The sequence below is a fragment of the Marmota monax genome, unplaced genomic scaffold, assembly GCF_021218885.2.
Source record: "Marmota monax isolate L192 unplaced genomic scaffold, Marmota_monax_Labrador192_F-V1.1 WCK01_AAM20220418_F8-fsc00009, whole genome shotgun sequence".
Classification (NCBI taxonomy): Eukaryota; Metazoa; Chordata; class Mammalia; order Rodentia; family Sciuridae; genus Marmota; species Marmota monax.
The window spans coordinates 25,060,729-25,075,496 of NW_026694710.1; the positions used below are offsets into that span (position 1 = coordinate 25,060,729).

At 52.9% G+C, this 14,768-nt stretch overlaps 2 protein-coding genes across 3 annotated transcripts; one reads left to right on the forward strand and one right to left on the reverse strand.

Moving 5' to 3' along the window:
• The first annotated feature begins 235 nt into the window (after positions 1-235).
• Positions 236-4,027, forward strand: S100p (S100 calcium binding protein P). 2 transcript variants are annotated; one of them, XM_046423884.2, is made up of 3 exons: positions 236-571; positions 1,149-1,376; positions 3,768-4,027. In XM_046423884.2, exons 2-3 carry the CDS (start codon positions 1,170-1,172, stop codon positions 3,915-3,917), a joined length of 357 nt encoding a protein of 118 aa, XP_046279840.1. In that variant the 5' UTR covers positions 236-571; positions 1,149-1,169; the 3' UTR covers positions 3,918-4,027. The 2 variants fall into 2 exon arrangements, with proteins under 2 accessions (XP_046279840.1, XP_046279841.1); XM_046423885.2 differs by having other exon boundaries at positions 264-335.
• Positions 4,028-10,593: 6,566 nt separating this feature from the next.
• Positions 10,594-12,518, reverse strand: LOC124078704 (MORF4 family-associated protein 1). Its single transcript, XM_046423721.2, has 2 exons — positions 11,977-12,518; positions 10,594-11,482 (listed from the first exon to the last, which is right to left on the reverse strand). Exon 1 carries the CDS (start codon positions 12,363-12,365, stop codon positions 11,982-11,984), a length of 384 nt encoding a protein of 127 aa, XP_046279677.1. The 5' UTR covers positions 12,366-12,518; the 3' UTR covers positions 10,594-11,482; positions 11,977-11,981.
• Positions 12,519-14,768: the final 2,250 nt, after the last annotated feature.

Here is a 14,768-nt window from a genome sequence, read left to right on the forward strand (position 1 = left end):
TGATAACATAAAAACTTGAATGGCTGCAGATGGTCAAAAGAGCAAAAACCCCTGAGCCTTACAGTGTTTCTGGGGTTGGGGGAGCTGCCCCCACAGCCTTGGTGTCTGGGACTAAATCGCCAGAGGGATCAACTTCCGGAATCTAGCAGGGTTTGAGAAATACTAGACCGACCAGTTTGTCTCCTGACCTGGACATTCCAGTGGCCTTACCCAGCTTGTGACCAGCAGCTGGGCTCAGAGGCCTGCTGTGTCCCCCTGAGAGCAGAACCCTCCTTGTTGGGAAGCCAGCTCCTGCTGTGCGTGGCTGCTGATCTTCTGGGGCCTCTGATTTGCAGGTCGCTGTGCTCCCAGTGAAACTGCCTCCGCATTAGTTTCAGGCCACTTCACAGATCTGGGTTTGCAGCCTTGCAAGCTCCAGGACCAGCCGCCTCCTAATGACCCTTTCTCCTTCCATGGAGGTGACAGCCTGAGCTCTCCCCAGACACGCTGCTAAGGTGCTGGTGGGGACTTGGCAGGGATGGTGGCCTGTTCCCTGAAATCATGTCCTAAGAGAGACCAGCCCAGCTCAGGGGTGAGTGCAAGAGACTTTCCCTGCTCCTCACACAGTCACCATGTGCTGAGCCTCCCTTGTGGATGCAGCCCTATGTCCAAAATCAGCTGTTAGAAGCCCAGCTGCTCCCACTTCCAGCCACACCCTGTGTGCTGTGCCTCAGCAACTTCCCAGCACCTGGTGCAGGAGTGTCCCCATGTCCCCGTCTACAACAGGGTGGGGGCTGATTGGAAGAGGGAAACTGGAGCAGGACTTGAACCTAGACCCCCATCCTGTAATCCCTGCAGGCTGCTCCCTCAACATCCTGTGGAAAAGCCTCCCAGCACCCCCACTGTGGCAGGAACGGGCCACAGAGGGATTGGGGAGCAACTCCCCTGAGTTCGGAAAAGGGGATGATGCTCACCTACACCCAGTGCTCACCCACTACTCAACAAAGCCAGGCCTCATGTGCCCCAGAGACCCCTCCTGTCCCCCAGGGAGGGTGAAAGGGGACGACCCTGCTGGGTGCAGAAAGGGTCTCAGCAACGCATTTCACTGGACTGGGTGACGAAACGGGAAGGGCAGGATTTGCTGACTGTCCCACCCTCTGTGTCAATAGGAGGCCAACCCTTAAAGCACCATGAGGCCTCCAGGGGACATTTCCCCAGCAGGCCAGTCTCAGAAGGAAGGAGGGTCCACAGCCAGCACCATGACAGAGCTGGAGACAGCCATGGGCCTCATCATCGACGTCTTCGCCCGGTACTCAGGCGGTGACGGCCGCCGGCAGACCCTGACCAAGGGGGAGCTGAAGCAGCTCATGGAGAAGGAGCTCCCCGGCTTCCTGCAGGTGCGGCCAAGTCCAAGGGTGGCACAGGGAAAGGTGGTGGGCATGGCAGGCAGAAGGGACAGGAACGACCGACTGAGCCAGCCGGGCAGGTCCAAACAGACCCAGATGCAGGCAAGGAATGACCCGAAGTCCCTGCCGGGGACACTGGGCATCTGGGCGGGGAGTGGGTGCCCAGGCGGATCCTTGAGGCGTGGAGCTAAGTCCCTACAGTGTTGTGATCAGGATTCTTTCCCTGTGGGGCCTGGGGGGAGGGTGGCACTCCTGGGCAGGGGTGGGGGCGAGCATGGAAGGCAGGGCAGTTCCTGAGGTTGTTTGCGGGCCCCTCAGCTCTCCCTCTCCAAGGCTGCTGGCCACGGACATCCCTGCTCCTCCCCCTCCTCCTCCTCCTCTTGCCCACCAGCCTTCCTCCTGTGCCCAGGTCCCTTGTTACCTGGTAGGACCCACAGGAGTAAGACAGAAAACCCATCCTGGATCCTCTGAGCTCACTGCATCAGGCAGGAGCCATGGGGCCTGGAGCTCCCAGGAAGCCCCCAGGGCCCCGGGACCAGCGCCTGGGCAGCTTCTGATGGGTCTAAACAGGGCCCCTCTCCCGCTCCCTGCGCCCACCACTCTGCCATTCTGCTCTCTGAGGGGTCTTCGCTGCTACAGCAGGTTGAAAGGGAAGCTAAACTGTCCAGTCCAAAGCATGACTGGACACACCAAGCTCCTGGTACCCAGGTCTCTACTTTCTAGATGTGAGTGAAATGGATATTTTTTTTTAGTTGTGAGTGGACACAATGCTTTTAGTTTACTCATTTTTATGTGGTGCTGAGTGCCTCCCATGTGCCAGGTGAGCCCTCCACCACTGAGCTACAGCCCCAGCCCCAAGTCAAATGTATTTTTAAAATAAGCTTCACCTGTCTTCCTCTACTATAATATGTGTTTGAGGCAGGAGTGAATACGGAAGGGAGGTGGAGCCCCCTCTCCTATCTACCCCACAAACACTGCTGTGAGTGGATCCTGATCCTGTGCAGCTTCCTGTCTTCTTGGACTGAACGTGACCATGTAAATCCTCAGACTCCGATGGTCACTAAAAGTGCCCACCCCCACAGGCTGGGAACTTGTGTGTGGCGTGTGGGTTGTTTTATCATCAAAGTTTGAGATTTTAGTTTGTGGGGCTTTTGATCTCACAAGGTGGGGAGGGGCAGGTGCCCAGGGAACACACTTTGAGAACTAGTGCCTAAGCCAGGGATTCTCCACCTGGGTTAGGTCAGAACCAGGGAGGGAACTTGGAAAAGCAGGGCCCTGGCCCTTGGACAAGCCTGGCTCTGTGCCTTGCCAGCCCTCCCTCCAAATGGTCCTGGAGGTGAGAAAGTTGGAGAACAATGTCCATCTGAGGGAAGGGACCGTGCTGGCCTTGTGGTCCTGTTTCTTTGATACCCAGCCCAGGGCCTGGCTCAGTCAGAGCTTCTCATGCAAGAATTAGAGTGAGTACTAGGTGACTGTTGGCTACAAACTTGGTGAACGTCCCTAGGAATGGCTGCAAGCTATGCCAGGGTGGACATGTGGGCTCTCCTTTGCCATCTAATCCCCTGACTTTTGCTGTGTTGTCCCAACCACCTCCAGGCACAGCTGTGCCGCAGCCAGAGGACATAGGTGTTGCTTTCTTGGACACACAGAGTTCTGGTTCCTGGCTGGCTTGAGCGCCCCCTGCTGCTGCTGTGCAGACCTGCACCTGGTGGAGCTTGGTCCCTTGGGGAGGACACCACCTCTGCCCTGTCACATGAGTCAAGGCAGCTTGGCCCTCTCAATGACCTGGGGCCATGGGTCGTGAGCCACAAATGCTCAGGACCAGCAGACAAAGAGCAGGGCTTCTGTGCTCCCTCCACACCTGGGTCTCAGACCTTCTCTGTGTGACCCTGGGCAAGTCCCGGGGGCCCTCTGGGCCTCTCGGTCTTCATCTGTGGCTCCAGTGGCACTTGTTCCTGCCCGGGCTTGTGAGAACTGAGGGTCTGTGTAAAGCAGGCTCAGTGCTGGCATGAGGCGACCGAGCACCGAGGGAATTCATTTCCTGGGGGTGATCGCCATTTAAAAACGCACCGTAAATCCAGTTGTTCCCCTTGAAGAACTTACAATACAGTGTCCCCCCAGGGGGTACGATGCAATCCCCGCTTGACCTAAAACATGACAGGTCAGCTCGTCCTGTCATACAGCCCAGGGCAGCTCACGACACTCAGAGCCTGTGTGTCCTTTCCAGGGACCCAGCGTCTGTTCCACACAGCTGGGCCTGGCACTGAGCCTTGTGACAGCATGTGTGGCACACATGCAGGTGGCCCCCATCCCCGTGGCCCTGGCTGAGGCCGAGGCCCTGCTCAGCCCCTGCATCACTGACTCTGGGCCTCTCTCCTCTAGAGCGGAAGGGACAAGGATGCTGTGGGCAGGCTGCTCAAGGACCTCGATGCCAACGGAGATGCCGAGGTGGACTTCAGTGAGTTCATCGTGTTTGTAGCCGCACTCACGTCTGCCTGCCACAAGTACTTTGCACAGACAGCATCCAAGTGATGCCCTGCACCGGAAGGACCTGGGAGGAGTCCCTGGCTCCCAGCCTCTGTTGGCAATTACTTCCTTGGGCTGAGCCAAAGTCCCCTAATTAATAAATGCTGGTGAATGATCCTGCTCTCAAAGTGGTGCTCTCCTTTAGACCCCAGACTCCTCCCCCACAGACACCGATTCCCACTGGTATCAGCCTGACGTACCAACAGCCATCTGGTTGTAACCTGGCACACACCCCAACCCTGAGGCATAAACAAAGTTGTTCAGATGGTCGGTTGAGCACAGTGTGCTGGCCGCTGACGCTGAGATTTTTTAGCCGACACAGGACATGTGCATAGTTTCTGAGAAAGGCCAGGCAGCTAGACCATGGCCACCTCTCTCCCTCTTACACTTAAACCCTTTCTCCACCTCATGGTGTGGGGTCTCCATCCTGCGGCCACCCAAGACACACTTCTGTCCATAAGTCCCCAATAAATTGCCCCTGTGTGATCCTGGATCTGTCTGGCTTTTCTGCCTTTTGGCTCCATCCCACATTGGCAGCCAGTTCTCAAACTGGACCAGGATTTTCTGGAACATTCACTATGTAATGCCACATTTAATGTCTCACTGCCAGCCTGGTAGACGGACAGAGATGAAAAGCACAGGTCGGTTGGTAACAGTCCGTTCCCGGTCCACTCCCTGGGGTGCCCTCTGAACCAGCCCATGGCCGAGGCCCAGTGCCCACCCTAGAGAATCTGTGGGCACAGCGAGGGCCACCCTGTAGTGAGCGTGCATCCAGCCAGCCAGCCACCTGTTAAGTCATGCCATTCCTCAGCCTTTCCTGGGGTGCTCAGTGAGCCAGGCTCCCCGTCACTCCAAACACCATGTTTTCAAGTAGCACAATTTTCTTGGTTGTTTTGAGGTGATGGGAATTGAACCCAGGGCTGCTCGTCCACTGAGCTACTCTTCTAGCCCTTTGCGTTTTTTATTTTGAGACCGTGTCTCCCTAAGTTGCCCAGGCCAGTCCTGAGCTTAGCATCCTCCTGCCTCAAGCTGCTGGGCTCTGGGTTGCGGGCTGCACCGCTGGGGCCTGGCCAAGGAACACCTTTAATGGTATCAGAGTATTTTTGCTATGAAGAGCATAAATCCAGTGACAGAGAAGAAATGAGTACAAGTACGGATGAGAGTCACCGTGAGTAAGTGCTCCCGTCACCCGAGCTCATGGCTTTGTGCCACCGTCTTCAGGAGAGGACCAAAGTGACTCAGGGCAGGTCGCAGGTGTGAGGTTGTTATCGGGTCTGTTTCTAGGACTCAACCCAGTCCTGCAGCCCTCCCTGTGTGTGAGGGGTCTTCCTGCCGTTGGGCGAGGGCTTCTCCACCAGTTGCTCTTGCTGCTGTGGTTTCTTCAGCCTGTGACACAAGGCGAATCCTCGGAGCACATTTAATTAACACATGTGCTCAGGTGTATGTGAATCACGGTTTCCCACGCTACTCAGTGGGTTGTAATCTGCCATGATCACTATAGTGACTCTCCAATTGTCCCTGACATGACCGGTGGAGCCTACTTAGGCTGACTTCTGTCCTTCCAACATGTCCCCAACATTCTCTGTAGGCCCTTGCTTGCTGTCACATCAAGATGTCTGGATACATCTTGATCTTTCCTTGCCTGTCTCTGAAGTTGGCCATTCCTCCACGCAGCCCTGGCTCCTTTTAGTGCTACCTAGAAACTAGGACCTGAGAGGTAAGTGAGTATGTCACTGCTGGGGTGTCCCTGCTCCCAGCCCTCTCAATGGACAGACCCAGAGAATATTTGCAGGTATGCCTGGAAGTTCATACAGATGCATACCCCCCATCTGCATCTATCCTGTGTACATCTGATACCGCAGATGCGGACCTCACCTTCAGCGCCACAGGGCACCTTAGTGTCCCTTCGCCCTGCTCGGTCCGAGCCCCACACTGCTCCCTGCAAAGTCGCCCTCCTCGCCTCTCAGGAGAGTCACCTCAAAGGCTGCCCTGAGTGGTCCCTTGTGGATCCTCTCCCCACCTCACTTGGGCTGACTGCCTGGAATACTCCCGGGGACTCCTTCCCCACTCAGCAGGGGCTGACTCCCGTCCCCTGCCCTGCCCTACAAGAGTCCTCCTCATGCTGGACTGTGCACACTGGGGACACCTTCCCCAGCCTGTTCAGAGGGCTGACCCTGCGGGCCTTGGGCTCTGGGCCCTGGGCTGGGCACCAGAACACCAACGTCACTGTGAGGATGTTGCACAGCCTAGCCTCGCCATCCATGAATCTGTTTGTAAGTTCACCTACCTCTTATAGTTTATTGTAACCCAAGCGGGTGCTCATGGTGAACCCCTGGTCACTTGCAGACGTGTGCAAGCAGCAGAGCTGCGTCATGTGACACACACACTCCCCACTGAGGCCCAATAGCCTGCTCTGCCTTCCAGCCCAACTCCTGTGCTGTGAGCGCACCTGGGCCAGGGTCTACTCAGGGCCTTGGTTTGGGTTTTGGTCTTTGCCTCTTTGTGCTTTTGTGCATTTTTGTTTAAAATGTCTCCTGGCTCTGTCGCTGCTCAGGTGCTGGCTGCTGTTCCTAAGCACAGGAGGCTACGACCCACCTTATGGAGAAAGCATGGCAGATGAGCTCCGCAGAGGAGGCAAGAGCAGATGTGCTGTGAGCCTCGAGTGCAATACTAACTCAGTAGCACCTGGTAAACGAGGTGCCTTTAAACAGAAACACGCACAAGGCATGGATACAGAATGGCCAGTCGTAGGTGCGCGGCTGGAGGCTGGTAGCGCCCACTCCTGTTTCCCCAGGGACAGTGACTCGGCATTTGCTAACGCAGCGTTCATGGTGACTTGGAATAACTAGTACAGATGACTAGTACAGAGAACCAACTACACACATTTCCTCAATTGCAACCACCTGGCAAAATGCAAGCCCCAAATGTATGCTGGACCCACTTTCTCTGCACCTTCTCCCAGGAAGCTGAGTAGCCCCAGGGTTACAGAGAGACAGCCCAGGCCGGGTTGAGACAGGTGGCGTGGCTGTAGCAGGTGTTGGAGGGAGTTCACAGGAGGTGGAGGAGGGTGAGTGAGCAGAGAGGAAGGCAGGACAGGCAGAGGAGGACGCTGAGGGGACCCCAGAAGAGGCCAATTTCAGGCAGTGACAGGAAAACCAGGACACAGCTCTGGGAGGGGCAGAAGTGCTTGAGGACACGTGGAGTCCACGTGCTGAGTGACTGAGTGAGCATCCTCAGCCCCTGTGGCCTGTCCTCAGTGCCATGCCTCTCCAGCACTAGGAGGAAGTTCCAGAAAGCAAACCGTGTGGACTGCCTGTGCTCCGTCTCTCAGTACAGACCAGTGCTTGGTATACAGTAGGAGCTAAGTATTGGTAAAGAAAACATCTGAGACAAAAGGAATTTTTAAGTGTTTCAAGGCCAGGTACAGTGGCACATGCCCGTACCCAGCAACTCTGCACACTGAGGCAGGAGGAGCACAAGTCTGAGGCCACCTGGGTAACTTAACTACAGTAACTTAGCAAGAGACCCTGTCTCAAAATAAAAAATAAAAAGGGCTGGGGTATAGCTCAGTGATAGAGCGCCCCTGGGTTCAGTCCCCAGGACTGCAAAAAATTTGTTTCAAGCAGAGAAGGGCTGCACAGTTCTCTAGCTCATCTGTCAAGGATAGGACTGAAGTAAAATGAGAGCTGCGAGGCCAGTTTGGAGACTGGCACTAACAGCTGTGGCTTGGAATAGCTGGAGGGAGGCAGATGAGTCAGGGTGGAATCAACATGCTTTGGTGATGGCCGGGTAGGGGAGGGGAGTGCCGAGGAGAAGGGCAGTGTAGGGAGTAACACTGAAGCTTCCTGCAGCTGAGCTGTCTGCGGAGGCAGCGGACACCACTCAGCGTGCTTTACGTACCTAACTGGCACGTATGTACCTAACTGGCACGCATTCGCTCAGCAGTCAGCGCCAACCATGCGCCAGGCAGACTCTGGTCCCAGTGTTAGGAATTCAGCAAAGTCTCTGCCCTAAGGGGTCCAAAGCGCAGCACACTTCAGGCTGGGGTGGTGCCCCAGTGGCAGAGCACTTGCCCTGCATGTGTGAGGCCCTGGCTCTAGCCTCAGCACCATAGGAACATAAATAAATAAAAGTATTGTGTCCATCTACAACTAAAAAAAATTTAAGAAAAACAAATAACCACACTTCAAATATTGAAAAAAATAAAGGGAGAGTGAGTGATGGGGATGGCAGTGTGCTCTGCAGAGGTGGCTTGGGAAGGCCTCTGGAACGGTGAGCTTAGCTTGAGAGCCTTGACAGCCACCAGGACATCAGGCATTCACAGTGTGGTCAGAAGAAACAAAACCCTGCAATAAGTCATGACAAAAAAGCCTCCCAGACTCAGCCAGGGCAAGAGAAGGCTGTAGAGCCTTTTGTTGTTGTTGTTTTTTAATATATTTTTTTTAGTTGTAGGTGGACACAATACCTTTATTTTTTTGTGGTGCTGAGGATCAGATGCAGTGCCTCACGTGCGCTAGGCTACAGCCCAGCCCTGGTTTAGAGCCTTTTCTTTTCTTTTTTTTTTTTTTAATATTTATTTATTTATCTTTTTTTTTTAGTTATCAGTGGACACCACATCTTTGTTTGTATGTGGTGCTGAGGATCGAACCTGGGCCACACGCATGCCAGGCGAGCGCGCTACCGCTTGAGCCACATCCCCAGCCCCGGTTTAGAGCCTTTTCGCAGACAGCACAGAACTTCAGATTTCAGAGGAAGGAGAGTTGGGGCGTGACTAGCAGGCAAGACAAGCCAGGCAGACTCTGGTCCCAGTGTTAGGAATTCAGCAAAGTCTCTGCCCTAAGGGGTCCAAAGCACAGCACACTTCAGGCTGGCGTGGTGCCCCAGTGGCAGAGCACTTGCCCTGCATGTGTGAGGGCAAGTGCTCTGAGCAACTGGGGAAATCCAAGCTCCTAGCTGACTGCTGCTTACAGACCACTGACATATAATCGGCTATAGGAGATTATAAGTAGGAAACACAAGCAATGTGTCTCTAGGCTACATAATTATCATAAGTATGTCAGAAGACAACTGGCCTGTCACTGCAATACTCCTAAGAGCCAAGGGTCAAAATGATATGAGACTTATTTAGTACCCTGGAGTACTAAGAAGCAAAACACAACCCTAAGACATCCCTATGGTTGATTAATCAAGGGGGAACTGTACGCAACTCATAAGTGTACACAGCACACACATACTATGGACTCACACATGCATTCATGTTTATATATTCAGTTTTATTTTTTAGCCCCCAAAGCATGTTTCTTGTTTTGGTGCTGGGGATCAAAGCAGGGCCTCAAACAGGTCAAGCACATGCTTTCCCACTGAGCCACCGCTTCCAGAGAGCATATTTTTAAATCAGTGAATAGTGAACCAAGGTCTATGACACCCCTGAGAAGCTCCCTCAGCCAGGTCCTGCAGTAAGAGGACCCTGGGCCTCTGTGATATGCATCAGTGTGAGGTCACCTTGGGGTGAACTGGTACAGGGCTTTGGTGGATGCACACCAAAAGTCTTGGCCCCACAAAGGCTGAGCTGGTCTTTTCTGCATTGACCTGTTGGGCATTGAATTGCCCCTGCACCTCTGCACCAGCCCCACTCCTCTGCCTTCGCCTGCTCACCCCACAAGCTCATGTAGTCACCACTGCTTTGCTCATTAGTCTCATGGCTCCCAACAGTCCTCACTGCCAGTGAAGAGTGGGGAAGGTGGCCAGAGCCAGGAATAGCTTTACCAAGTGTGATTTTGCTCCATGCTTGGGCACTTGATTTTACTTACGTTTTTTTTTTACCACATCCACTTGTAACTTATTAAATTACACTGCTATTCCTAGGTGGGGCTGTTATTATTGCGATACTGGGGGTGGAACTCAGGACCTTGAACTTGCTAAGCCAAGTGCTTGACCTCTGAGCTATATCCCCAGCCTGGATACTTGATTTTAAAAACGCCTACTTTACACCTTAATCCAAATCATATATCTAAGCTTGTTATTATTTTACACTTGTTTTTGTGAAATTGCGATTGGCAGCTCTGGAAACTGCAGAATGCCTGTTTGCAGGTCTGAATGTGCCCACACTACAGGGTGAAGAGCCCTCAGAGCGTAGGCTTGGCAGGTCACCACCTCTGTGGCGCAGGCCTCTCAGGCCCACTAGCCTCTCGCCCCACCTCCCACCACCTCACTCCAGGCGCCAAGGGTTCCAGCTCAGCAGCAGTCTCCCCAGAGCCAGCGCCCTGAGGTTTTGCCCCTGCTCCGTTCTTCCAGTTGGACTTGGCATTCGAGGCAATCCAGTCACTTGCTGACACTCTCCCAGGTTCTCCATGAGGGCTCCCAGGGCTCTGCCAGGCATACTACATTGTCACTTGTGTTTCACTTTCTGCCCCACACCTTTGCCCAACCCTTACCCTTGTATTCCTAGTACCCTGGACAGGGTATGTGGCCCATCAGGGTCCCTGGTCAACACTCAGCAGCTGCCAAAAGGCAGGGGCTCAGGCCAGAGGAGGGCCTGAACTTAAGAACTATGTGTTCTGCCCTGCCCCATGGCGCCTTCCAGGAACCATCCTCCCTCACAGTACAGGCTTACGGGAAGCCTCAGACCCACCAACGGTTCCCTCCACTGGAGGGTGAGGACACTCAAAAAAGACCATCCACGTAAAAACCAAAAAAGATTATGATTCTTTTATTAACAGGAGTTTTGGTCATTTGAACCAAAAAAATATATATTTAAGGGGGTCTTTGTTTTGCAAGGCAATCAAACACTTAGTGCACATATGGTTTCTGACCTCAAACATCTGTTGGGTCTACTACCCTGATGACTGGAAGAGACCTCTTCCTTCCTCCAGTCCTTGTAGATTGTCCCTGATGCTCTTCGCTGAAGTCCCTGCAACATGGGAGGGTATTTAAACACTGACATGTACCACACAGCTCCTTCTTCAACTGTTATCACATGGTGTTAGCGAGGTTGTCTATATAAATTTGCCCGGCAGGTTAGACACTATACATCAAACATAGTGTGTACACAAAATACAACCTCCTCCGTTGTCTCACAGAAGAACTGAAGTTCCAAACTATATGCAAAGTCATCTTCCACCTCTACCATCTTCTGGATCTGCCTGGCTTCCTGTAGCGGTCTTAACCATACATCCTTCATCATCGGCAACCAGGTAGTGCAGTGCCTTCCCCAGGATCTCCAATACCAGAAGATCCTGACCCCAAGTCTTCACAAGCTCCAGAAAACAATCAGGTCACAAGACAACAGCAAAAAAAAAAAACAGGTCATGCCCACCATTTCCAAAACACAGCAAAGTAACAAGAATTAAGTAATGACCACTGAAACAGCTTTTGATTTAAGCCCCATTTCTCCTAGGAGAACATTTCTCCAACAGAAGTTCTTTCCAGAACTAAATACATGTTACCATAAAAAAGACTGTTGCAAGGGGATAGAAGAGATACAAAAACAAAGCAGAAAACGTCGAGCTGGTTCAGTTCCCTCGGGGGTCCGTCCATCCTTGCCAGTTGAGCAGAGTCCATCAGCTATGAATCTAAAGCACAAACGGGAGAGACTTACTATCAAGACACTGTTTCCCACATCCCAAGGTTAAAACCCACAGGGATTGTCACCGCCCTCACAGGGTCCTCGGACTCACCTGCCTTCTAGGGAAATCTGGGAAGGTCTGGTAGCCCCAGCACCCTCTGGCTCTACCCCTCCCTTTCCCGTTCCCGCCAACTCCCTTAGTGCCTGGGCAGATCCACCTGCGGTGACGCTACCAGAACTGGCTTTTATGCCCCCCCGCCCGGCCTGTAGAGGCAGGAGGATCGCAAGTTCGAGGCCGGCCCAGCACGTGGGCTGGAGCCGCAGCACAGAGGAAGAGGAGTGAGAAAGAGTCAGCCTTCGTGTTTCTCAGAACCCCGCGCGTCTGTCATCTCTAACGCCCAGGGCACGAGGCGCTAGAGGGCGCGCAGCGGCGCCAACACGACGGCACGCGTCCCCGGGCCCGCCGGGTCCCCGAAGCCCGACTCCCGCCCGCCCGCTCACCGCCGTCACGCCGACTCGCCCTTCTCTATCCGCCGCACCAGCGCCACCAGCATCTCTGCCATCTTGGCCAGCTCCTTGGCCTTCTCCTCCGCCTTCTCGCAGCGCGGGGCCGCCCGGGGCGCCGCGCCGCCGTCGGCGCCCTGCAGGTGGTTCAGCGCGCTCTCCTCCGAGGCCTCCACCTGCGTCTTGATCTGGATGAGCATATTGTCCATCTCCCACAGCTTGCCGCGGTTGCGCGCGTGCGCCCGGCCGCGCTCGCGGGTCAGCGCCGCGATGTCCTCGCGCATCTCGTTGATGACCGGCAGCAGGAACTGCTCGAAGTCCTCCTCGGGCTCCAGCACCTCCACCTCCTCGGGCTCGGCCAGCTCCACCACGTCCAGGGGCCGCATCTTGCGCTTGGGCTGCGGCGCCGCCAGGCAGCTTCCGGTCGCTCCCTGCTCTTAACCGTAGGCCTTCGGCCTCGGGACAGCCGCGACAGGAAGCGCCGCGCACGCACTGAGCGGGAACAAAATGGACGTGTGGCCGCCAACCAGCACCACTCCCGCCCGGCCACGTTTGCGGCCTTTTCACGACAGAGCCGGGCTCCTTTACGGTCACGCTCCCTAGGCACGCGCACGTAAAGGAGCCGCGCCCGCGCGCCGCATCGCGCCCTGTCCCTTTCCCATTCTGTCTTCTGTGAAAGAAGGTTGGGGCTCCATCCTGCAGCAGTCCCTTGCAGACTTTTACTTTTCCCCCTCCTCCCCCTCTCTCCGTCCGCCCGCCCACGCAGGCTTAGGTTAATTTTAATTGATTCATTAACCCTCACAAACGTATGAAGTAGGTGGGAAACTAGCTAAAAGCCGTGCTTGAGTGACATGCAGTTATGTCCACAGTCCCTGCTATTGCACAAGCCCACCTCGGAACAACCCTGGACTCAAAACCCAGGATGCCAACAGCCCTTCTCCCTGGCCTCCCCACTGCTCACTCTGGTTCCTGGCGCCCGGGATTGTGCTGGTCAGTTACCAATTCACCAAAGTGAAGGGCCCCTTCTGGTTTGGTTCTGTCCTCTGCCCTTGCTGGAGGCCTGGCATTGAGTAGGGACTTTGGGAATGCTTTGGAGAGAAAAGATTCTTCCCTAAAATAGAAGCACCTCTTCTGAACTGGAAGCTCCTGTACTTACAAGTACCAAAAAAAACTCCTTGAGGGCAAGTTCTGGTCTTAGTCACCTTTATGTCCCCACTGCCCACCAGGCCTGAAAAACAGTGGGGTTCAGTCATTGATGCTTTAACATTCATTCGTTAAGCACCAACGCATGTGGTTGTGAAATGGATGCAGTCTAATTCTAGGCATGTTCTCTCAGTGCCACACTAGCAGTAATTTGGGCTGGGGAGGCATCTTGCTTGCTTGCACAAATGCCACAGACCAGAGATTGGTTTTCTCATCTGCTAAAGACCTGTGGTCCCACCCCAAGAATCTCAGTGGCAAGAGGTACCCATGAGGTGATGTGTATGCGTTAGGCAAACACCATAGCACTCGCAGGTGTTCATCAAAAAACTCCATTAATCTCTTTGTTAAATTTATTCCTAGATTTTGTTTCATTTTGCTTTTGAGGCTATTGTGAATAGGACTATTTTCCTGATTTCTTTCTTAGCATATTCATTGTTGTAGAATAGGAAAGCTATTCATTTTTTGTATGTTGATTTTGTAACCTGCTACCTTTGCTGAATTTATTAGCTCTGACAGTCTTGGTGTGTGTGTGTGTGTTTAATCTTCTAAGTGTAGGATTATATAATCTGCTAATAGTGATAGTTTGACTTCTTCCTATCCTATTTTTGTCTTTTTTATTTCCTTTTCTTGCCTAATTGCTCTAGCTAGAATTTCTAGCACTATATTAAATAATAGTGGTGAGTGTTGACATCCTGTTCTTGTTCCAGGTTTTAAAGGAAATGGTTTCAGTTTTCCCCCACTTACTGTGAGGTTGACTTTAATGAAAACTATAGAACATTGAAGAAGAAACAAAATGGAAAGATCTCTCATGTTCATGGATAGGCAGAATTAATGTTAAAATGGCCACACTACCAAAAGTAATATACAGATTCAGTGCGCTCCCCATCAAAATACCAACAACATTCTTCAGAGCTATGGAAAAAAAAAACAGTCCTAAAGTTCATTATTGTCTTAGTCTGTTTTAATAAAATACCATAAAGTGAGTAGTTTATAAATAACAGAAACAGTGCTGGGGCTGTATATCAGTGGTATAGCACCTGCCTACCATGCATAAGACCCTGGGTTTGATCCCCAGCACCACAAAAATAAATAACAGAAATTTATGTCTCACAGTTCAAAAGGCTCAGAATTCCAAGATCATAGCACCAACAGACTCAGTGTCTAGTGAAGGCCCATTTTCTGCTTCCTATATGGTGGCTTCTTGCTGTGTCCTCATATGGTAAAAGGAGCAGAGGCATCTCTTGGCCTCTTTAATAAGGGCATTCATCATACTCAGGAGGGTTCTGCCCCCATGACCTAACTGCCTCCCTAAGGCATAATCTCTTAATGTGGGGATTGGAATTTCAACATGAATTTCAGGGGACACAAATATTCAGACAACAGCATAGTCTCATTTGGTTTCATGTGATTTCAGCCCAGGATCGTCCAGGGGGGCACAGTGATCTCTGAGCTCAGCCAGTGTTGGAGAGGCCATGTCCAAGATGTCTAGTGAGGCTGGTTTTCACTAGCATTTGCATGATGTCTTCAGCTCCTTGCTATGTGGGCTTCTCCATGGGATCGCAGTTGCTCATGAGTAGGCAGCAGGT

Excerpts from the sequence above, each read along its gene's own strand:
- S100p (XM_046423884.2), top strand. The coding sequence starts at position 1,170 with ATGAGGCCTCCAGGGGACATTTCCCCAGCAGGCCAGTCTCAGAAGGAA. Across the intron at positions 1,377-3,767 it reads AGCTCCCCGGCTTCCTGCAG|AGCGGAAGGGACAAGGATGC; the intron begins GTGCGGCCAAGT and ends TCTCTCCTCTAG.
- LOC124078704 (XM_046423721.2), bottom strand. The coding sequence starts at position 12,365 with ATGCGGCCCCTGGACGTGGTGGAGCTGGCCGAGCCCGAGGAGGTGGAG.